General features: G+C 36.7%; 1 protein-coding gene across 4 annotated transcripts in view; it reads left to right on the top strand.

Moving 5' to 3' along the window:
* LOC129225818 (tolloid-like protein 1) overlaps positions 1 to 23,903 on the top strand; it is a gene marked incomplete at its 3' end in the record, with an annotated part of 126,022 nt that extends 102,119 nt beyond the window's left edge. For 3 of the 4 annotated variants that reach the window (XM_054860332.1, XM_054860333.1, XM_054860330.1), the window contains 6 exon segments: positions 7,551 to 7,772; positions 9,556 to 9,678; positions 14,121 to 14,266; positions 16,219 to 16,414; positions 19,228 to 19,350; positions 23,743 to 23,903. In XM_054860332.1, coding sequence (XP_054716307.1) covers positions 7,551 to 7,772; positions 9,556 to 9,678; positions 14,121 to 14,266; positions 16,219 to 16,414; positions 19,228 to 19,350; positions 23,743 to 23,903 — 971 coding nt within the window. 4 annotated transcript variants of the gene reach the window in all.
* Between the last annotated feature and the right edge of the window lie 1,310 nt (positions 23,904 to 25,213).

Genomic DNA, 25,213 nt, shown 5'->3' with positions numbered 1-25,213 from the left:
GGATGCGTTTGCTCTGCAAAGAATTACAGAGAAAAAATCTTAATGACTGCCAAAAGACTATCATAGCCAGCTCCTCTTTATAAACAGGGCACGAAATTAATTTGTTTTCTTTGTGCATGCTCTGCATAAAAGTCGATATATGCACACATTAAACTTATTACACAATTAATCACCACTAGAATGAAGTATATTTTGTTATCTACGGTACCAAACCCCTATTTTAACACTGGTATTAGATCTCCATTTACGCGGTTTCGATTTACGCGGCATTTCCGTGGAACGTAACCCCCGCGTAAAACGAGGGTCTACTGTATTTCTCTATTTTTTGCTGCCCCATTTATGTTGTTGCTGTTACATAAGGCTTTCTTGGAGTAATCAATCCATGCTCTTAAGACAGGTCGGGTATCACATAAGAGTAAGTAGGATGAAAAAAAAAAAACAAAAGCAATTGAACGTCTTAAAGCAGGGGTTTCCAACCTTTTTTGCTCAAGGGCCACAAAGTAAATGTTTGGAGGCAAGGCGGGCCAACAATACAACAATATTTGAATTCAGATAATTTAGTTAACACTTTCTCCGGTTCCCCCATCCCCATTACCAACGATTTTTTTCCTTCTTTTTTCTGAACTATCGTCCAGAAATTTTTTGAAATTGGAGTCTTAAAAATGCAAATTTAAATTATGTTTGGTGACTTGAGGGAGGAAAGTGAAAGTAAGACTCTCTTCTAGGGAGAGGCAGTTGCCCCTTCCTGCCCCCCTCTGGCTACGATCATGTACGGAAGTGATTTTTGGGATTTTCTTGGCTTAGTTTTCTTTTAAAATGCTCAAAAAAGAAATTTATTGGCAAATTAAAAAAAGCAATGTTTTCATTTTGTAAGCTTCCCGCGGACCGGTTAAAATATGCTCGCGGGCCAGATTTAGCCCGCGGGCCGTAGGTTGGAGAGCCCTGTCTTAAAGGAATGGAGTCATTGCGGCTATTGGCTATTAATGAGGAGCTGAAGTATAATGCGTACTCTAGAAGTTTTTTGAGAGTTTGCGGGGACGATAGGTTGTCAGTAAATCGTTTGTCTCGATGTCCCAAACATGCTCTACTGGGTTTGTTTCTGGAGAGCATACTGGCCATTGATTTGTATGATTTCTTCCTCAAAAAGGAAATCATCCACAAAGTTATCACAATTTGACCTGCGGTTGTCGTCCATTAACATGAAATCATTGCAAATTCCTGCAGCGTAAGGAACTGCAATAAAGAAGGGATCTCATACAATTGCAACCCATCAGAGCTCCATCCCGATGAAAATACGCCTATTATTAGTAGGATCAGAAAACTTATTACGTTGTCCACTCCTTAGAACCACGACGGGGTCTTGCTGTTAACCCAACGCATTTCAATCACTGTCCAAGCTTACATGCCTACAACGTGGAGCCAGTTTCAGACAGATTGAGTCGAAATTCTTGTTACAGTAGCAGAATGAAGAAAATGCGAATGCATATTTTGACGTCTTTTAGCCGTTAGTGCTAATTATTTATCTTTGTTGGCCGGAATTTCATGTCTACAACCTTTATCTGGTCATCGGCCTATATTCCTAGTTTCCAGAAACGGTTACATATCCTGGACATCATAGAATGGGAAATTCTAGTCACTTCTGCTAGTTCGGCTTGTGTTTGAAACCCCTCTAACCAAACAACAACTCACCAAGCTTCGAATTTGGTTAAATGACACTGTACTCATCGAAAAACACTTACTGCATGTAGATCATTGCTTTTCGCTCAATCTTTCAGTAAGTTGGATTCCATATTTCATTCGCTACATTGAAAGCATCGTTTTCGACGTCAAACTCAAAATTAGCATGCTCCGAAAGTTGAATAGCGAGACATACTTTCATTCGAATATCTTTTCATCAGTTTTGTGCTAAAACTTTCTGTTACACCGTTATTTTTTTTCCACTTACAATATCCTTCAATTAGGTTGTTTCCTATTGTTCAAAAATATTTTTTTTTCTGAAAGAGCAGGGTCGAAAACATGGGGTAATTTACTTTTTCTGCTTAATTTTGACTTATTTTCTCTCTTAGAAAAAATCTTAAACGACATTCAGCCGCTGTTTACATTTTGGCTGCTGACGTCACAAGTGAGCAAATCGCTAGTGTTACCAGAACAAAGTTTCAGAACCCTGCCAAACTTCTCTAAATGAATATTTCATTTAGCTAACAATTTTCGTTCCGCTAATAAATTGCTCGTTGTGAAAAAAAAAAAAATCATTAAAAGGCGATATCTCGCCTTAAAAGCCAACCCCACGCTCCCGATTCAAGATGGCTTTCATCACTTGTGACGTCACAGAATGACACATTTTGGTTTAAAAAAACAAAAATTTTGAAAAATCAATGAAAAGTTAAATGTTGGGAAAGTAAAAGTATTTTCTGGGTACAAGTAACTTTTTTTTTTTTTGTTTATTCTACCAATTTCAGTGACTAAAAGTAGTACTTTTGACTGAAGGAATATCCCGATTGTTTTAAGTCGTGTATTGCTGTGTTCATTTGTTTGGAAAAATGCAATGGCTATAGGATTCAGAAAACGCTTTCGCTTATTGATTATGGATTATTCTGTGTTCATCCATTCGGGAAAACTTCATATCTCAGAAATGCGAACACCGATTTTATGCCATAAAAGAAAAGAAATTCAGGAATTCTATTATTATTTTTTTTGGAATTGACGTTCTTTTGTGTTTGTCATCAGCCTTGTGTATCTCAAATAGAACATATCATTTTAATCCCATCAGTTTTTCAATTGTGAGTAAATAAATAAATAAAAGGCAGGATTTTTTTTTTTTCCAATTTCAGAAAACATGTTCAAGCAGTTTGTTGAATTTTCTAGAGCTTCCGTATATTTTCAGTAGCATGTGCACGTTTGTGAGCTTAATTCAAATACACAAAGCCATTGACTTCGATATTAAACTGAACTGAATAAAGCAGCAATGACCGAATAGAACTAGTAACTAGTGCACGAGGTGGGTACAATCCAATGGGATGGACGCAAACGTGTTTCGCCTTCTTCGATTGTTTCGAATTTCTCAATGGGCAATTCGCTTTGATTTATAATCCGCTACCACAATTTTTATCGACGTCGTAAATTCAGAATTGCCAAAAATGTGGTCATTTGAATGCAGCGTTTATTTTGGCTGTTGTTTCAAGGTTGTGGGTTTCTTATCCAACTTACATTCAAACTGAAGGGGACGTGTGTGGGGGTGGGGGTACCCAAAAGGCAATGTCTTTCCATTTTTTTGTTTAGTGATTTGCCCTATTTTTTCCCTAAGTGTTGTTGACGACTGGTTTATTTGGTGGTATACAAAAGATTTTTAAAATTAAAGTTCTACTTTGAAAAGGCCATAAACAGAAAATCAAGGGATCAAATCCATGAAACTTGGTGATAGTTTAGAAGAAGTCATGGAGTTTGCAGTAAGTCTCGGGAAAAAAAAAATAATAAGATCTAAATCACCATTACTAGTGGAACATGGCGTTGCATTCAGTACTGCTGAAGGGAAACACAAAAAGATATTTGTGATAAGATTTTTCTCATTTAACACGTGTTTGGAGAAAACATGTGTTTTTTTATTAAGTGTCTCATCTCGTTAGAAGTTTACAATTTTCCACCACACTACAGAATCAAAATTGGAACAAGTATTGGAAACTGCACTCATAAACTTAGAGTGCAATTTCCCATGAAACAACTAGCAAACAAACAACACCATAGTGAATGAACAGTAATAAATTTATTTTTCAATAGCAAAAATTTTTCTTAGAGGAATTGAAAAAAAAAAAAAAAAAAAACCACTAAAAGTTTTTATGTTTTATTACTGGGGCTAGACGTGTTCATTTATTAGGTTGCTGAGTCACTTATCACTCCCCCCCCCCAAAAAAAAAAAGAAAACCTGAGGCAGGTTCCAAAAAGTTGATCAAATTGCTAATTACGTAAAAATGCTTTTACTTTAATGTCACAATCTTACAGTGTTTTTGTGAATATTTAAAATGAAACTGCATAGTGTTTATTTACTGGGTCAGACTACCTTAACTCAGAGCTGTCGAGTTGCACTGATTTGTGGTAAAGGAGTTGGAGTCGACGGCTCTAAAACTCCTGGAGTCTTTTAGTTTCCTTCAAACTCCGCAGTCCTGTCCTAACTGCAATCCAAGAGTTTTTTTCTAAATAATTGCACAAATCAATAAAAACGTTATTAATGTCACAAACCATATGCTACCCTGAGAAAAATGCAGTTTTCAAAAATGAGTATACATTTATGCTTTAAATTTTCTTGGAACCCTTTGTTTCAAATATGAGCACCCATGTTTTCAAATAGTATGCTTAATTATTTCATGCTCAAAAATGAGTACGTAACTCGGTAATACTCAATTTTGAATCTATTGCATATTTAAAAATGAGTACAAATACCTCAAAAATGAGTACATGTTGATTTTAATGTTTGATGAGTATTTGAATGTTTCAAATTTGTATACCACATTGTCGGCGCCATTTTGACACTGCGATTTGTTCAAATTTGAGTAGTTTTCTGCCATTTTTTAAATTGTTGTTTTTAGGGTGTACAGTTATTAAGATTAACCATTTCCGAAAAAGATTGTGCTTGAATGCTCATTCCCTAGCCAGACAACTCAACAGTATCACCAAGAGAACCAAATTTCCATGGAATAAGGCGCGTGTAAGAAGCAGAGGTCACTCAACTTGATGGATGTCCACAGGGACAAGAAAAACTCTTTGGGAAACTGAAAACATGCGACAATTTCTGCACTCTTATCAACTCGCGTGCTTGACGTCCATTTATAACTTTTCCATAGGAGATTAATTGTCCGTCTGTGTCGGCCTACTTCAAATATTGACTCGGAAGATATGAAATTCGGAAACGCCAGCGGAAACAGAAGTGGTTTCTGTCTATCCGTTGATAAGTCCACCAGACTTCGCTTTTCCTTTGCATATGATTATATTAGATACTTTGTATCAATGGACGATGTTTTTGTTATTCTGTTTGACCTTCCGGTAGTCACAAACTTTACATAAATACGTCGTCATAGCAATCAGTTAAATAATGTCCGGCCTAGCATGTTTTTGTCTCGTATTCCGCTTAGCCCCCTCAGATAGCTTTCGGATACTTATTTTTCAGTCTGAGCTAAAATGAAGAGACGAGAAGTGGTAGAGAAGCAATTAAAACCTGTCTTAAAAGCTGATTTCTCTGTTTTATACAGCCCCATTTATATTTTAATAAATGTTTGTATTTTTTTGGCAGAAAACGGAGGAAAAACTACTAAAACAGTACATAGTTATCCAAAATTAAGAAATAATAACAATTAAATAAAATTTAAGTTTATTGATTTGACCAGTTCGACAAAAAATGTGGAGAATGAGCATTAACACAAAAGTTCCATCCTCATCCGGGCTTTTGTTAAGTTTTCGTGGTTTTGTATAAAAGTAAAAATTTTCTTTCCCCTTAAATTTATCCTATAGCTGCAATACAATAATGTTTGCAAAATCATAACGGCAAAAATATTTAAGTGATAAAGTGATTTTAACTTTTTTTTTGTTTTGTTTTGTTTTAAATGGCTTTTAAAAAAACTTTTCGGGGGACCCTCCCCGACTATGGCACTATATAAGGGTCATTCTCCAGAATGTGTAACTTTTGAACGAAAATTTATTTAAATTTCAAAACCTTTTTTTTTTTTTTCATTCTTACATGAAAGTGTTACTCAGTAGAAGTAACCATAAACAATGGCCCGGCTAAATTTCTCTTATTTTAATCATAAATATAAAAAAAAAATAATAATAAATAAAAACATTGTTCACTGAAATGAAAAAAAAAAAAGACCTTTTAGTGTTTGGAAATAGAGGCCAATTTAATATCAGAGAAGTAATTTTGTTGATTGTGGAAGCAATGAGCTATTTTAACGATGAGTGTGAATCTAATATTAAACACTCACTTTTCAAACTTTTCAACTAATTTTTAAAGTACCGTTTAAATTTTAATTCAAATTTGTGTTGAAAAATAGCATAGTAGTGATATATTTCCAAATTAATAAATTTGAGAATATACTGGTAATTTATAATTTTGGTAGCCTGTCTAAAATTGATGTATTTGCCCTTCATCATTTACTCTCACCTCAGAAATATGATTGATGAGGTCTGTCACAGAGGTACGATTCACGGAGGTGAGGAATTTTCCATTAATGTAGGTCTAATAGATACATTTTTCAGGGTAAGAAATTTTTTCTTCGATGCTACAATCTGCACATTTTGAGCATATGAAAACATGTGCGCTTCTTTTTTTACATTAATTTACATCCCTGAAAGTCAAGTTCTCGGATGTGAGAAGTTCCCCACACTTGTTTTTTAAACAAAATCTACAATCTTGTTTTTCAACAAAAAAGCTCACAACACACTCTTTATGGCTGAAAATAAACAAGGGGCTCCCTCGTATCATGGGAAATAAAATGTGATGTCTTTACTGCCACGTGTTAATGAGGAATGGCATTTTGTGTTTAAGTAACGGAGGTGAGAATTTGTGTGACGAAACTCCTCCTTGTCCTTTTAAAACGAACTAAAACACAATATTAAAAAATATATATACTTAAACAATTAGTATTTGAGACACTTGTGAAAGTAATAATAAATAAATACAGCGTGTTCCGTTTTAACCTGCAAGACCTTTATTTTCGCAACCGTTAAGCCTCTAGATGTATACTTCCAATTGCAAAAATGTTCAAACTCAGCTGCAGAGTTTTAAGATAGTGAAAGTTTGAAGTAAAAATAAAAATTTGTCAAAAAACACAAAATGTAACTTTTTATACGGGCCTCAGGTCCCCTAACTTATATGTAGGGAAATAGTATCCATTGAAAACTATTACTGACACAAAAAACTTGACATTTGTGCGACCAAAACTCAAGGAGATATTCGAGTTTAAAGTTTTTAGGGACCATACAGAAGATGAGATTGGAACTTATCGCCCTTTCAGAAGAATGACAGGTCGTCAAAGTAAGAAAAAGAAGGTATTTATATTTTTCATTGCTATTCAAAAATAAATGCAAATGTTATGCCGTGATACGCAAAAACACACTACAAAACTTCAAACAATTTGAGAAACTACGCTCTATGTACACATATCATTTTAAACACTCGTTAACAGCTAGATTTTCTCCCAAAAAGGTGTTATTGACAGCGAGAGAAAAGTGGTGTAAGTCACAAAATGCTGCGTTTCATATCTCGGTGAATATTGGTCGTACTTATTTCAAACTTTTTGGGTTGGAATTACTTTTCAATGGAGATTATTTCCCTAGATATAAGTTGGGGGACCTGGGGCCAGTATAAAAAGTTAAATTTCGTATTTTTTGACTCATTTTAATTTTTACTTCAAACTTTCAATACCTTAACCCTGCATCTAATTTTGAACATTTTTGCAATTGGAAGTATGCATCTCGGACTAACGGTTGCAAAAATAAAGGTCTTGCAGGTTAGCTTTTGCAGTGCAATGTAAAAAATACATCCAATTTTCTCTTCTTCCCAGAATGTGGCCGGACACACCAGGAGCCGTCAGGCCTTCTGCAGAGTCCTGCCTTCGAGTCATCACCGGGACACGGCAGTGGCGTGAACCACTGCGAGTGGCGCATCTCCGCCACTCAGGGGGAGCGGATCTCGTTCGAAATAACCGGCCTGGACACGGACCCGAGCTGCGAGGGCAGCTACCTGGAGATTCGTGACGGATATTGGAACAAGTCGCCATTGCTCGGTCGGTTCGTCCCTATCTTTTTCTATCTCGTACTGTTGCTGAAATCTTAAAAGCTGTTGATGTTTATACTGCTACAATGTAAAAATCAACAAGCATAAAGAGGTCAAGATGGCAGGTAACAATGTTAGGACATTGGACACAAATCACTTCTGCTCTGTCGGTTCGTCCCTATACAGTTACTGAAATCGTAAAACCTGTTGCTCTTTATATTGCTACAATGTAAACATCAACAAGTATAAAGAGGTCAAGATAGCAGGTAACAATGTTAGGACATTGGACACAAATCACCTCTGCTCTGTCGGTTCGTCCCTATACTGTTGCTAAAATCGTAAAACCTGTTGCTCTTTATATTGCTACAATGTAAACATCAACGAGCATAAAGATGTCAAGATGGCAGGTAAAAATGTTAGGATATTAGACACATATCACCTCTGCTCGGTCGGTTCGTCCCTATCTTTTTCTATCTCGTACATCCAGTGGGTAGTCAGTTAGTTACAACTTTTCAAACTAATTTTTAAAAACGATCAAAAATTATTTTGGGGTTTTTTAAAAGTATGATGTTAAAGACAATTACGACATTAAATTCAGATTAAAAGAACAATAAACCAGAGGAAAAGATTTTAAATTTTTTACGTAGAATGTACAAAATGCTTGAGATTTTGATTCGAAAACTGCAGTTGACTGCCGTTTCAACGAAGTTACCTCGTGTGTAGTAGGCCAATAGTTTATGATCATTCTCCTAAAGCATAAATTATCCCAGGGACAGATACAAGGGGGGGGGCGATCGCCCCTCCCTTGAGGACTCTCCACCGATAGTTTTTCGAAAATGAAGTTTACAAAACGCAAATTTAGATGAGTTTCTACGATGTTGTTAGAAAGGAGGTTTTGATTTGGGACAATATCCCGGAACTGTTTCGTCCAAAATCTTTGTAATCAATATTTTAAAATCAGTACACATAGTAAAAAGTATGTAATAAAAATCAATCTTCCCTCCCTTGAAAAATTTCTGGATCCGTCCTCAAATTAGTCTAATAATGATTTGTGTGAAACTAGCTGTATCTTGTCTGGCGTCATCATCCTAATTTTCTTTTTAAAAGAAAGTAAAGGAAAAAAAAATAATTTGAATTTTGACATCTTGAATTCAAATTATGTTTTTCGCAATCACGAGTGTGTGTGTGTGTGTATGTATGTAGGCGTGTGTGTGTTTGTAGGTGTGTGTGTGTATGTAGGCGTGTGTGTGTGTATGTGGGCGTGTGTGTGTGTATGTAAGCGTGTGTGTTTGTAGGTGCGTGTGTATGTAAGCGTGTGTGTTTGTAGGTGCGTGTGTATGTAAGCGTGTGTGTTTGTAGGTGTGTGTGTATGTAAGCGTGTGTGTTTGTAGGTGTGTGTGTATGTACGTATGTTTGTGTTTGTAGGTGTATGTGTGTGTTTGTGTCTGTGTGCAGGCATGATTGTGTGGGTATGTGTGGGTGCGTATGTGTGTGGGTGTGTGTATGTGTGTGTGTAGGTGTGTGTATGTATGCGCGTGTGTATAGGATATTGATGCAACCTGGATACGGTTTTCGCTAGAGGAGCAGCATCGGGAGGGGCCGGTCGACGGGGGTGCTGCAGAGGAGGGCGGGGGGGGGGAAATAAAATCATTGGACATCAAAACAGTCAAGTGAGAACAATAAGCAATGTGATTGCTCAAAAACTGACACTTCGTTCTAGTCTGTCTTTTTGTTGTGTTTGGTCCAAAATGTGTTCCCTGTGGCCCCAGTGAGACGCCTTTCCTTTTACCCAGGTAGGTTCTGCGGCAGTCGTGTTCCAGACGAGAAATTCATCTCTATCGGACACCGGATGCTGGTCACTTACCATTTTTCCAAACCAGGCGGATTCTACAAGGGATTCCAGGCCAGATACGAGGGTAAGAATATATCCCGATGTTCTGTCTTCAAGTTAAACACTAAGTATTAATATTAGACTAGATCTCAGGCCTGTTAATCTCAGGCTAACCTGGAAATAAGAAAAAACTACTACTTCAGTAGGGACAGCTTACCGGAAGAGGTGGTAATGAGCAAGGGGGTGGATAGCTTTAAGAAGGCTGTTGATATTCATCTGTGACTTATAAATTGATTGGGACCAGCCTAGCTGGGCCAAGAGCCTGTTGCTGGTCGTCACATTTGTATTTGTATGCTAAGGCAATAATACATTTATTCAGGGGCGAGCACATAAATTTTGGCGCTCGTCACAAATGACGTTTACCATCCCCCTCCCTATTGTTTATCCCTATGTCCCTACATATATACTACCCGTCTTTTTAAAAAATCTCGGGCTCGGGCCAACAGGTGACCCTTCTCCTCCCCCTTTTCACGCCCCTGCATTTACTGCAATTTCTTTTCAAAGTTGTAGCATAAAGTAGAGTAACGGCACCAGTAGCAGACGTGCTTAAGACATCGCTGTCAGGTTAACTCAATTTTCCGAGCCTTTTAATGTATTTAGACTTTTAAACTATTTTTCTCTCGTGCAACTACATCTCATCGAACGTTTGGCTGCTTCTGGATCCTCTGGATGAGTTAATTATACTTTTATTTGCTCAATTTCGAAAAAACGTCCGACGTCTAGTAACAGACACTGCAGAATCTGATGCCACCCAGTAACAGATAGGTTGAGGAAAGGATGAATCTTCGACAAAATTCCCCTTTTATCTTCAAAATGTGTGTGTGAGTTCTTTATTTTTAGAACTAAAGCCTCATTAAATTCAAATGAACATGAAACATCAGCTGAACTCGTAGTGGCTGTTCATAGCCTTCCACCACTGCCTTGTAAATACAAACTGGCTCATAAAATTTATTATGGTTGTACCGTATTCATGGGCCTCAGCAACATCAGTTTTACCCGCCTAAAATTCTTATTATTTAAATACAAATTTATGAATGTCTGTTACTGGATTCTTGTCTATTACTGGTGCCGTTACCCTTCTTCCTGAAAGTCTCATAAAATAAACTGCATAATCAATTTAAATACATTTGTCAATAAAAAGGTTTTTATTGAAATAAATTAGGAACAAGTTGAATTTTCATCAGTAGTTAGTATCTAAGAGGAACTTTTTTTTAAAGTCCCCACCCCTTCTCTTACCCCTCCAAGGTACAAAATTATAAGCTTTCGAAACAACGCTCTCTTATTCCTTCGTTAAATTGTATTCAAATCTTACGCCGGCTCCACACTCTCCAACGAGAGCACAAGACAAGACAAGGGGTAGAGTGTGGATGGGGAACTCGGCGCCTCTTGGTGTCTCTCGCGAATGTCTCGCGTTGCCTCCAGTAAATGTCGGTAAATTGTTCCCGAGTCAAAGGAGCGCGAGAGGCTACTGCAGCGCCATCTGTCCGCCGCGCGGAATTTGCTTTGTTTTGGTTTTCAGAAAGCAAATCGCAGTTCGCCATGTCTAATAATTAGGTTTGGAACAACTCTTTGGGAGTTGAAATTTTTGGAAATTTTTCAAACAGAGCCTATAATTTGGAACGCAAAGCACACGGATCATAAAAATAAGCAAAAGGTTTGATGCATGGAATCGCATTTCTTTTGGCTGCTTCTTATGTAAAATGACTCCTTGTTTCCAAATACGACCACCTTTCCCCCATCTCGCCCCCCTTTTAGATTTTCCCCCACCCCTTCTTTAAATCAGAGCCATTTTTTTAAAACTTGGAGTGGGAAAAGAGCATTAAAATAACCGTAAACATTACCCTTAACGACTATAGATGTGCAAAGCTCAAAAATTTGTGCATATGTAGCAACAAATAAAACTTGCCCCCCCCCCCCCCAAAAATTCAAAAAGGGGGGATTTTCTACAAAAATCGGTACGTGTAGGAGGAAAACGGAGATCATATTTGGATTCAGGGGGTCAATTAGCAGAAGAATCAGGCGGAATAGCCTCAGAATCATTTGAAAGTTTTTTTTTGCTGCGCAGTGTGTTTGGGGGGGAGGAGTGCCTCCATGTTTTCCTTTTTGCCACATATGCACAAGATTTTGAGCTTTGCACATCTCTTACGGTTAATGTTTACAGTTAATATAATGCTCTTTTCCCCTTCCAAATTAAAAAAAAAATGGCTCTGAATCAGAGGAGGGGTATGGGAAGTTCTAAAAAGGGGGGCGAGATGGGGGGAAAGTGGTCGTATTTGGAAACAAGGGGTCATTTTACCTTAGAATCAGCCAGAAGAATGTCTTTTCGAATGAAAACCTGCGATTCAACTCGTATGCAACGTGCCACATGCACAAGACACTTTTTTTTTAAATTTCTTTTACATCGCGAAAATCTTTTTTGGATATAGGAGTCATTCATAGAAGAGAGTCTTATACTCTCATTCTGCACCGAAATTTTTTTACAAACATCTTTTTTAAAAAAGCAGAATAAAAAGATCGTTTTTCGTTATTTTTCTAATATTGGGGGGGGGGGGGGGGTATACACCCCAAGTCCCCCTTTTTGCGATCGGTGTCCATAATCTTGAACTTTGAACTTCTCTTGCCCATCAAAACTATTATTAGCAGTTAATATAAAGCTCCTTTCACCTCCAAAAAAAAAAAAAAAAAAAACTTGCTCTAAAACTAAGGAAATTTTTTAAAAAACTTGGGGGGAGGGGGGACTTTAATAAAATTGGGACGCATAGGAGGAAAACGGAGGTCATATTCGGATTCAGGGGGTCATTTTACAAAAGGATCAGCCGACAAAATGTCAGAAGCAAAGGGGTTTTTTTTTTGGCCGCACAGTGTAATTCAATGCTATGAAAATCACGAGTACAGATCATTATATTTTATTTTTATAACTAAATTGTATAATATTGTGGCCATTTTTGGTTGTAATCTTAATTTTTAAATTCACATTTGTTGTCATAAAACAGTTTCATAAAAATAGCGGATAAACATATTTGTCAACCACCATCTCTTCTTCTTCGACTTCTTTTTTGCCTTCTTGGTGTTGTAAATGTGTAGGTAGTTGTATGTAAAAAGAATACAGGCACATCGCAAAATCTGCATCTACTTCGTGGTCCATTTTGTAAACAAACAAGCGGATAGACAGTTGAAACGCGCGCGAATGCTCGTGACATCACCGGCTTCTGCGTGCGCAAACACCTCGCCCGAGAGTGTGAACGGCTCTCTCGTTCAACGCTTCCCTCGCCATGACGTCACAGATCTCTCGGCAAAAAAAACCTCTCGTGCTTTTCAGGGAGAGTGTGGAGCCGGCATGTCAGTAAACTTGACGCAATTATATGGAGATATGATACATTTCATTTTTAACTTTCTTATATGAATAATATCTCCTTTTTTTTGTAATTTGATTAAATCGTCATTTTACTTCATTTTTGCGAGTTTGAATGATGCGATCCATTTCATGCAAAGGCCCACGCTATTTGCTACTGCACTACAGACAGTTAATCAAAACGCTACCCCTTCTGGCTGATTTTTGAAAGCTATTATCGAACCGCGTAGTTATTTTACAAAGCTGCATCACATGCCTTTCAATATAATCATTCACTTTCGGTTTTCATACAGAAATGGTAAAGCTTAAATATTTCCATTTCTTTTTACAAAACAAAAAATCATTGTAACATTATGAAAAATTTATCACCCTAATTAAAACCTTAATTTCTCTCTTATTTAACAGTGAATCATCCCTGGCCAGCTTTTTTTGTGATGCTTGTACGTAATATCGTACGGGCAACAGAAGCAATTAATTTTGACTATTCCCAAGCTCATTATAATGAACTTTGACGAGGCGTCTGAACGTATGTTCGATCAGAGTGCATATAATTATTATTTTTATCCTGTCTCCTAACTTAAAACAACATGACTTAAATAATAGGAAATTGGCTCAATGATAGATGCATGTACACTATTTTAAAAATGTAGGACTTATTGTGATAAATTTCATATGATAAGTAAGCAAGCTCACCTGTAGGTATATTCGCTTTTGTTGTTGTCAAATAGGAAGGGTAGTAATGTTTAAAGTTGGCTAATAATAGAAAAAAAATGTGTTTCAATGACAGCTTATACCAAGGATATATTTATTATTGCCATTTACTAAATTTGCTTTTTGACTCTCTTGGTGGCGAGAGTGAGTGTAGTGAAGTTGGTATGTAGTTTAACACTGAGTAGGCTTGCTCTTGCGCTAAAAGGGTTGCTATAGCTGGGGCAAACCTAACCTGGCAGCATTCTGAAGGCTACTCAGATATCCATCACAGCATTACAACGCTGCCAGGTTAGGTTTGACCCAACTATAGTAAGAGTTATCTAATTTTTAGTCCACGTTTAATCGACAGTAATACAATGATTTTTAATATTCCACAAGTTGAAGATTATTTTCTATTTTTCCAGCTCTTTGCGGAGGGATGTTAGAACAATCTGAAGGTACACTCCAGAGCCCGAACTATCCCGATGAGTACAGGGCGAACAAAGAATGCATCTGGAGAATATCTGTGACCCCCGGAAGTCAGGTGGCACTGACGTTCCAAGCATTTGAGGTAACTTCGCTGGAACTAAACTATCACAAAAAGTATCCTAATGAATGAGTTCAGTTCTATGCACATTTATTTATTTTTTGAAAGGAGATACTGTCCGACCATCACGAGAAAAGCCACCGCCGAAATGTCTGCGCCTGTCTACTGCAATAGTAACGATGCGCGTCTCATTTTTCCAAGGGAAGCTTAATGTTGGAAAAACTCGTACGACTGCACAAAGGCAAGCAGACGAGTGGCAAAATGGCGCCAAAAAGCCTTCCTGCTAATCCTTGCAGAAAATGGACGAAGTTCGTTTCTATGGCAGTAGATGGGTTCAGACTTGACGGCGGGAGCTTTTCTCGTGAAAGCCAGACAGTACCTGTATTTGTACACTAACAAGAGACACAACAAAATGTCCTGAGGATGTTTAACACTAGTTGAAAAACTAATAGAATGCTATCTAATGTAAAATCAACGTTCGAGTCGACGATCCACGAGAGAATACACCTAGAAACAGTGGCGTACCTAGCATAGGTGACACCTGGGGCGGTAATTTGTGGTGTCACCCCCTTCCCCCTACAAACGCAAAAGAAAATAAGATTGTAAACATGAAAACATAAAATTCATGCAATATTCAGAAACAACTACATTTGAGTTATAACGAAATTTTAAGTGGGCTAATGTACAAAAAAGAAATAAAAGTGGAGGTCCGGGGTTCACCCTCCGGAAAATTTTCGAACTTTTAGTCTTAAAAATGCATTTTAGCTTCATATTTTTCAAAAACTTGCAATTCCACTTTGGGTGTCACCTCCCCCCCCCCACACGGGTGACAGCAGGGGCGGATCCCCCCCCCCCCGTAGCGATGCCACTGCCTAGAAGACAGGTGGCACTGACAAAAGAACACAATTTACATCGAAATGAAATGTATTTTGATAATATTTTGTAAGCTCATTGTAACCAATCACTCATGGGAGTAATATGTATGGGGTAACATGGAACATTAAACTGGTGCAGCGAAAATGTAGGAGAAGGTGAAATCCATAATCAAATGCTTTCAATAAAATTTCATGTAACAAATAAATAAATGCAGAGGCAGAATTAACTTCGCGTTTGTACATCTGCCGGAGAGAAAACATTATGATCGCTAAACTTCGATGAAAAACGTTTTTCTCAATGCCACCTGAAAACAATGATGACATCTACACTGTTGTTTGAAAACACGCAAGAACTCTCTGAAAGTTCTGTCTATGCTGCCTACTCGTCATTCACCAATAGTTTAGTTTAAAACTTTCCTACAGATGTGGTTATGCAATTTGCTTACCTTTATCCCTTGTTTACGATTACCTAAACTGATACTATATCCTCCATAGTAAAGAATAATTGTCTTTCAGTTTTCAATCCTAAAATTATTGAACAAGAACTACATTACACGTATTTAGGATGGGACATCACCTTCGATTATGATAATGGATTCTGGGGGAGAGGCACATAACCGCTTTTTCTGCCCTTATCTGACCAAGAATAGCATAAAATGTTTTTTAAAGGGGAGAGGAGGACTATAATTTTAAGCAACTTCCTAAGTCCGTACTAGGCGGATGAAGGGGGGGGGGGTGTTCATCCGAAAACCACTATCTTGTTGCGCCTATGCTTGCTCCAGGAATTCTGGCTACGCCTATGCCTGGGATCTCTACAGGGCTGCACACTTATGGACGAAATAAAGAATGAAGATATGAATTGAAGGTTTTTAGCATCTATGGATGAATTAACCAATACCGCATTTCCTGGAAAGGTCGTATCCGACGCATAAAACGAGAGAGAGTTCTTAGAGCTACCGTCTAATACAAGCCAAAAGGTAGGTGATACTGTGACAGGTCCTGAAAACCGTGGTTGGACCAAGAAGCCGGAACAGACTTTCAGCCTACTCCTTGTTGATGATGTTTTCAAACCAGTGATTCAAAATCTATTGTTTCTTTTAGGTAGAGTATCATGACAACTGCGCTTATGACTTCGTAGAAATCCGTGATGGTTTGGAATTGCACAGTCCCTTATTGGCCAGGCTTTGTGGCTACAAGATTCCACCAGAGGTCAGGTCCACGGGCCACAAGATGCTGGTGCGTTTCGTTTCCGACAGCTCTGTCCTCAAGATAGGATTCTCAGCAAAGTTCGTCAGAGGTAATGTCACAACAACCTAGTGTTCTAAGACCATTGTCGTTTTCTTGTCCAAGTGGGAAACTATTTTAAGAAACCTTTATGCGTTTTCGAGATTAAAAAGTAAAATTGAAGCTTGTTGTTGAGAAAAAGGAAGAACGGAATAAAAATAGTGGCCCTTAAGGCTTAGTCGCTGCACACTATGTAAAATGAATCGTGGAAAAATCCACGCGGGGTGGCAAAAACCTTATGAGCACGTTTTTACGCGGAGGAAGAGTTTATGTTTTTTGGAAGAGAATATAACCCCTCAATGGCGCCATCTGATATAAGCTCCTGGAATCCAAACTCGGCCACTAACTTTTGTTCCAGCTCATCCTGCCAGTTTGTTTTTTAATCTAAAAAATTGTTGTACTATCGTTCAGAATTTCACATTGAAAAACTGTAAGAAAAGTAGTAATGCTAAAAAAATTCAATAAAGATCCCTTCAAGAAGCAGATAAATAGCTAAATGCACTGAATAACTGTTTTTGTCCTTGCACCTGCACATTTGTCATTCTTAGTCCAAGCCATAGTATTGTAGCAAATATTGACATCCATTAAGAAAAACTTATTTAAAAACATGATTTGATAAAATGATCACTGTGAATTTCTTTAAAAAATCACAATCCAATTATCCTCTCTTATTCTCCTCCTTCCCAACTTCGAAAAGTCTTTTTACTAAAATGCTTTGAGTCTATCTAATATTTTTCATAAATTGGCTCAACTGATGTGGTACTCCAGATGAACTCTAATCCTGGTTCGACGACGATGGCATACCGGAGCTCCCACTCATGTGAAATAAATTGTAGGTCATTCTCTGATTTCGTACCAGGAGCGAAGGCGGCAAATATAAGTTATTCTCCTTCCAATAAGCTATAACTAAAACCGATAGAGTTGTAAGGAGTACTGATAAAGTGGTCTTTCAGTTAGGAACAGAAAGATGCGACAGAGGAAAAAATTGGGGAATTTTGAATAAGCGCAATACAAAAAATAGATATGTAGCAATGTTTTTAGCTTTCAAAACCAGGGCTGCGGAATCGAGAGAAAATGATCGACTTTGGCTCCGACTCCGGGAATTTTAGAGCCTTTGACTCTGACTCCAACTGTTTTACCCCAAAACTAGTCCAACTCCGACTCTGCAATCACTGTCAGAGTTGCGGACTTAGAGGGAAAATGACAGACTCCGACTCCTGTACATCAAGATCAGCATGACTCCGACTCCACAGCCCTGTTCAAAACGAAAGATAACTTAAACAGTAATGAGCATATCTCAATCTACAGATTTTCACAGTAAAATGAAAGCAGTTCAAAATAAAGCAGCCATTCCTTTTTTTTTTAAATCCACTATTTTTTATTAAGTTTAATCATATTAGCATCTACTCAATTCCCCCCCTCCCCTCCCCAACATTCAACGTCCTCTTTCTCCCTTATTCAACGTCTCTCCATAAACGAATTTACGTGCAGTATTTAATAAAATAAATGTCTTCAAGGTGGAATTATTATTTGTCCTATTCATCTGAAATATAGAGCAGCGTTAATCTTGACTCTTTTACGGAACCATTTTCACGATGTCGAAGTTAAAGGGAACACTAATATCCCCCCGTAATCAGAATAATATGTCAGACAATAAATTTGATTACGGATATGATTATTAATAAATAATCAGATCCGTATTCAGCTTGTACTATTTCATCAAAATTATGTTATTAAAAGTCAATAATGGTAATGAATACAAAAAATGATCCCTGAAAAAAAAAATCGTCACCTTTCTTTATTACCAAAAAAAGAAGAAAAAAAAGTAAACAATTATCCAACTGTGAACTAGGTGCACCTCCTAAAATTGCTTTCTCCTTCTTTGCATTATTTGACGGTATAGCACTCTGCTCAATCACACATTTGAGGCGCAAGTAACTCAATCACATTAATTAGCTCATTTGATGAAGATTCAAAGTGTTAAATTGATTTATATCAAATTATTCCAGAAAGCAAGAAGCGATTGAACATACATGTAGCTACATGTTTAAGCAATACTATGAGGAACATGAAGACGATTTTTTATGACTTTCAGTTTTATTCAGTGATATAAAATGGGTGTCCCCGTGTCCAGATTCCTCCCTTACAGTGATGGGTTTACAGGTTTGCGGGCCTGTCGCGTTGTATTTTTAGGAGCCCCTTAGTCCATCACTTAAAAAAAAGTTTGATCAACAGGTATTATGATCCTCTTAGGGGACCTTGATCTCGTGGGGACCCCTCGCAATTGCGACATGGTAAAATCCGCTGCTGCCCCCATGAAGGTCAAAATTAAACTCTAATAATTAAAACCAAAGTTAATCCCTTCCGTTTCTAATACTTTCGTCATCACGCTATCAATTTTTTGCATGTATGACTGTCACTAGCGCAGCCAGAAAAACCTCCTGGAGGGACTTTTTTGATCAAAAATACCTTCTGGGGGGGGGGGGGTGTTCTTTACCAAAAGTACCTTTAAGTTTTGGGTTTTTGAGCAAAAATACCTTTCTTGATCGAAAATACCTTGTAGAGGCGGTTTCTTGATCAAAAATACCTCCTGGAGTTGGGTTTTTGATCAAAACAACCTCCTGGAGGGGGTTTTCTCTCTGGAGGGGGGGGGGGGGGGTCAGGAGGCCACTGATGACTCTCAATATAACGTTTAAATCATATCATTACTGATTCTATTACTACATTTCCTAGAGTTGATAATTTTTGTGCTGGACACCCCGCCTTGAGGAGTTTTTTGCTACGTCACTGGTGTAATTGGCTTTTATACTTGTTTTTCCTTTGCAGAGGTTGACGAATGTTCAAGTTCAAGTCACGGTTGTGAACAAAAATGTGTGAATACCGTCGGAGGATACCGCTGCGAATGCGAAATTGGGTTCGAACTGCACTCGGATGGAAAAAGGTGCGAAGGTACGCTCCAATTTTATTCTGCTTTCAGTTTTTTACTCCCTTTTACAAAAAAGGAAGTTTTGTATTCGCAAAAAAAATTTCACTAAAAAATTGGCCTTAATTTCCATTTTACTCACCCGCGAATGAATGTAGAGTTTTTTTTTCGACTCCATCACACGTGGATAAGTGCCTAAGAATGTATAGACACGCGAAATATCCATTTTGACAATTCCCGAGTTAATTACAAAGAATTTTCTCTTGACGTCTGTATATACGTGCGTATATGCGGATGCGCGTATGTATGTCGCATAACTCAAGAACGGTTTGTCCTAGAAAGTTAAAATTTGGTACGTAGACTCCTAGTGGGGTCTAGTTGTGCACCTCCCCTTTTGGTTGCATTCGAGTGTTTCTAAAGGGGTCTTTTGCCCCTCTTTGGGGGGAAATCATTGTTAATTTCGATGTAAACTCAAGTGGTGTTATAATTTGGCGGACACTTGGCGATATATCACCAGTATTTTGGTCGCCAAGTTTTGTCGCCAACTTGGTGACAAATTTGGCGATTTTTTTTTTTTTTTTTCAGATCTGGTTTTAATTTGGCCACAGTTGGTGATATTTAGAGAGTAAACTATTGAATCACATTAAAATTGCCAATAATGGGAAAATTATATTAAATTGGAGCAAAAGGAAGTCATGTGATGCACACATCAGCTCGTTTTCATTTATTATTATTATTTCTACAGGATGATCATTCTTTACATTCTTCTATATTTAAAGATGCATAGAAGACGGCAATAAATTCCTAATAATTTCAGATTTTTGTGCTAAAAGAATGTTAACCCATTTTGAAAAAATTTAGGGACAGGTACGTATGTTTGCATGTTTGTGTGGGTAAATATTTTTTTATAAGCTCTCAAACGATTCACTTAAAAAAAAATCTCCAAGACAGAGGAGAGGTTCACCTACCATTTATACTGGTTAGCTCCTAATTTTTAATTTTACACACACACATCCCTTTGTTTTCTCACTGCCTCATATGCATCTGTTTGAACACGTGAAATTTTAAGGGAAATCTTTCTGATAGAGAAGCAAGTTGCACCCATTATACCATGACGGGTAATTTTGTAGTAACAATAATATTGATAAAACAATGACTAAAATAAAAATTTGCGGCTGCAATAACAGTATGAAGATATAACTGCAAAAAATTTCAAACAGAAACAAATGGTATCAGTTTTAATAAAAAAATTAATAATTGTAATAATAATAATAATAATATAACAATAATTTAATAATAATAATGCTAATAATAACAATATTTATAATAGTAATAAAAATGCTGATATTGATACTAATAATGATATTATCTATAATAGTAACAAAAATGATAGTAATATTTATTATATTAATGGCATTTACAATTATAAAAACAATACTATAAATAATCATGTTAATAATGATGATTATGATAATAATAATAGTACGAATAATAATAAAACTATTTTAAACTAGCAAAAATACCCGGCGTTGCCTGGATCAGTAATAATTATTTGAAAAAATCGTTACTTGCTTTTGTTTTCTGTTTTAAGTGAAAGAATTTAAAACACATCTTTTTGACGTGATTAAAAATCGAGTTTCTTCCTTACCCATAAAACTAAAAGAGCAATAAGTATAAAGAACAAAATAGTATTGATTTAGAAACGAAAGCACTATATTTAAGCATATACAAATTTACAAAACATGAAATTAATCTTCTCATGTTTAAAAAGATTAATCTGTTGATACTTTTTTTTTAACATGGAGTCTAAAACCTTCTCTGTATGGCTAATGAAGTACGAAGTGATTAAAAAAAAAGTAGCTGTGCTCGTAATCCCCTTATTCTTGCTTTAGTTATTTCGGGAAATTTCAATCATTGTGGGCTCTTGGTGCGATTTTACCGAATTTGCGAAAGTCGTTTTGGGGTACCTTCGATGATGCTCTCCCATTCTTTCCTTACTTTGTAAAACGTTATGATATTAATTTTCGTTACAGAGATATCGTCGCCAGATGCTGAGATATTTTTGGTCACCATAAAATGGCACTGAACAGTTTCATCCGAAATGTAACCAAAATAAGTAATAAAATTTGATGATTGTTTGAAATTGTGCAAAAAGGAAAATTAATGGAAGTTTTTGTGCTGTTTATGGATTTGCCTAATTTAGTTGCTGGATTAATTAACACAGTAAAAAAAGTCTTTTGAAAATTCTTTGATTGGCGATATTTTGTTTACATGGTGAAAGCTGAGAAACATTATGACGTAGTCTTCGGCTTCAAAAACAGCAACGTTGAAAAAACTGCAAAATGCATCAGCTACGGAAATCTTTCTGTAAAAATTTTGGCGATCTGCTGGTTGATTGGATAATCAGTAAGTGTTCAATCAGCATAAATAATAATAAAAACCATTAATTACATTAAAGTTTCGTTTAAATGGAAAATCATCAGCCACACACACAAATGATGTATTATTTGCCAATCTTGTGCAAAAATCTTACTTCAAGATTTGACTTGAGAAAAGCCTTGAACAATCACGAAAAGCAAAGAAAGTCAACAATACAATAATTGTCGCTATCGACAGGGAGTTGAGATGATACACTAAATACTGTATTGAGTTTAGGAAAGCCTTCGAACATGGATCTAAAAAGCTCATAACTCGTTTTTTATTCTACTTAGAAATTTCAAACAGAAGCCATCTTCAGCAGAAAAATCAGAGCTTTCGATGGACATATAATGTAAATATGTGCAAGTATTTTTTCATCCCAATATTAGAGAATTTATTCAAAAATTGTGTTTTATTGCCCCCCTAAGGGGGTTTTGCCCCCCATAACGGGACGAAAACTACCCTATGTGTTATTCTGATGCATAAGCTATATTATTGTAAAGTTTCATCAAAATCCGTTCAGTAGTTTTTGCGTGAAAGAGTAACAAACATCCATCCATACATCCATACATCCATACAGACAAACTTTCGCATATATAATATTAGTAAGATAATGATGGTAATAATAGTGATGATGATAATATTTTTTTTCAATAATATATGCCAAAAAACCACTCAAATTTCTATGTCTCTTCTCATTTCAAGTAAGTTATTTGTTTTTAGCGCGTCGTATCTTAAAAGAAGATTTGAAAACAGGCTGTAAACTTAAGACAAAATCCAAGCTTTAATATCGCTGTGTCTTCTAGAATTGTAACTTCTCGAAAACTTTTACGGATTACCATTGTCCGCCCGCAAAACAAGGGAAACTTGCCCAACTCACAAAAGTTGGTGAAAATCGATTTCGAGAAACTTTTTTCCTCTCTGCCAAAATTTGTTCCCGCCATTCCAAGCCCGAGCGGAGCACAATGGAATGCATTTTCGTTACTCATCCTCAAAAGAATCGCTTCTCTGCCACGGGTCATAAAATATGGAGTCTCGAAAATCGTTGGATGTCTATTTTAGGAAAGGGAATTCTCAGCGGGAACTTTCGATCATTCGTCTTGGTCAACTTTCTTTAAGAATGAATGCTTACGTCCGCAGAAAATTCGGATTTTGTGGTGCTGCTTTTTTGCATGTATCCTCATTCTGTGGTGGCTCTCGGAATATAGGAAGATTTTGGATTTGTTCAAGGCAGAGAGAAGAAATATATTTCTGCAGACACTTTTTGTGTTTAAGAAAAGTCAAACATTTGTGAAGAATTATTTTAATTACTATAAAATCTTTTGTTTTTTAATAGATTTGTGAAAAGATTTACACTGACATGCTAAGCACAAAAGTCGTGTCTGAATTTTTCAATCAAAATATTACCTGTATGCAATATTTTATGGTCAGTTCTGGACCTCAGAGAAAGACTTACGTAAGTCCGAAAATTGTAATTTTCCGTTTATTAGTGCATTGTATGTTGAAACCTATTCCGCATCGAGCCATGTGAACTTAATTCTTGAAAAAAAAAAAAATCCTTTTCTATTTTTTACCAGGGTTAAACGATCGCACGTCTCGCCAGAAAAATGTTTTTACCTCTCTCCTGTAAAACTACCCTAATGTGACTTACGTCCTTCTGACTCTGAGGTATTGGGCTGTGAATGGGAAATACGTTTGAAAAAATTCTCAAAATGCTTCATTAAAAAAGTGGAACTTAAAAAAGCAATATCTCATTTTGAGCTCAACTGTAGACACGATTTTTGGACTCGGAAAGCAGTAATTTCATTTAATGTACATTGAAACTTTGGGTTCTTTACAACGGAGGGGCTATAAATTATAAACATTACAGACTTTTCATGGTAAAATCTTCGGTATTGACGTATTTATGTACGCACGTATACTGTCGTGCTAAGCGGAAAAGTAGTACCTGCAGTGGATATTTTCATGCACGGTAATGGATTTCTTCCTATTATTTTTAGATGCCTGTGGAGGAGTTTTGCGAGCGGAACGTGGGTCCATCACGAGTCCTTCGTTCCCCGACCTTTACCCTTCGAACAAGCAGTGCATTTGGGAAATCATGGCTCCGCCCCACTTTCGTATCACGCTCAATTTCACGCACTTCGATCTGGAGGGAACCAATGTGAGTATCCCAAAGAACCAGTAATATCTCCAAAACATCCTAATTGTCTATGTTTGGCATGCAACAAATGAGGAGTAATTTATCAAAAGGGAACATATCCATTTTTTTAAAAAAAAATCATTTTATGACATTTTCTAAATCTTTCAGATGACATTTATCAAATCACTTACTTTCAATAAGATCAAACGTGAGAAATCCTATTTTATTTAAGGGTAAAGTGTGGCTTTTTGATCAAAAGGTAACAAATCCGTCCTCTGCACGTTTTATTTTGAACAAAAGGGGCACATATCCTGAAAGAATCTGTAGTACGAAGACTTTTAGATCTAAAGGAACACATGTTCAAAATCCTCAAATTTTAATCCACTACTTTTAGGTTCATATACTTCGATAAGAGAATATGAGAAGGTGAAATTTTAGGGCTTTGGTGAAATTGGAATTCTCAACATTCAGGTTTAAGTTCAAAAGGGCACACATCCAAAGATTGCGTAAAAAAAGCAAGGAGATATCGCCAACATTTCTTACTCTCTGGGCCATGATTTGTTGTGCTTTCGTGCTCAATTCTGTACCCAGAGTAGTTGATAAAACTATATTGCTCTTACCCTAATTTGTTTTTCTCACCTCCAGAACATTTTTAGAAAATGGATATGTTTGATAAATTAGTCCTCAAATGTCTTAATCAGCGGTTCGCGAACCCCTGGGGGTTCGCGAGAGGTTTTCTGGGGGTTCGCGAAAAAAATGTTGTAATGTCGGAGTTTTAGCATGCCTGATTCTGATGAAGCGGCTGATTCAAGCGGCTTCAAGTAAATTTTGCTCCTTTATTATTCGTCTCTCGCACATTCGATGCTCTTAGCATGAAAATATTTGCATACTTGCTGACATATTTTACATTTAAAGAATTTAGTATGTCATTGCAAAGCGCCGGTTTCCTCAGAAGCTTTTGATTGGAAATATTGATTAAACTTGAGGAAAACATTACATGGAGCATATGCGAGCATCTCAAATATTTTGATGTATAGTTTCTTTACCATTTGAGTCCGACGAAGATCTATACCGCTCTTCTCTTGTGTTGAGTCGAAAATGCATAGAAGTGAGATCACGCTATTGTTTGTTGCTATAATTTTCACGCTACATAGACTACAATTTACTTCGAGCTTTATTGTCGAAAAAGAGAAAGAATGGTCAGCAACCCAAAATATCAAAGGAAGTATTAAAAATTAAGTACTTTAGAAAATTTTCGTGTGTGAAAGTTTGGCAGTGTGAGGTTTAAGCAGTAAAAAATATCAACGGAATTTAACCATGCAACTTAATAT

The sequence above is a fragment of the Uloborus diversus genome, chromosome 7 (assembly GCF_026930045.1).
Source record: "Uloborus diversus isolate 005 chromosome 7, Udiv.v.3.1, whole genome shotgun sequence".
Classification (NCBI taxonomy): domain Eukaryota; kingdom Metazoa; phylum Arthropoda; class Arachnida; order Araneae; family Uloboridae; genus Uloborus; species Uloborus diversus.
The sequence above is the reverse complement of the archived record's forward strand: the minus strand, read 5'-3'. Positions and strand labels throughout refer to the sequence as shown.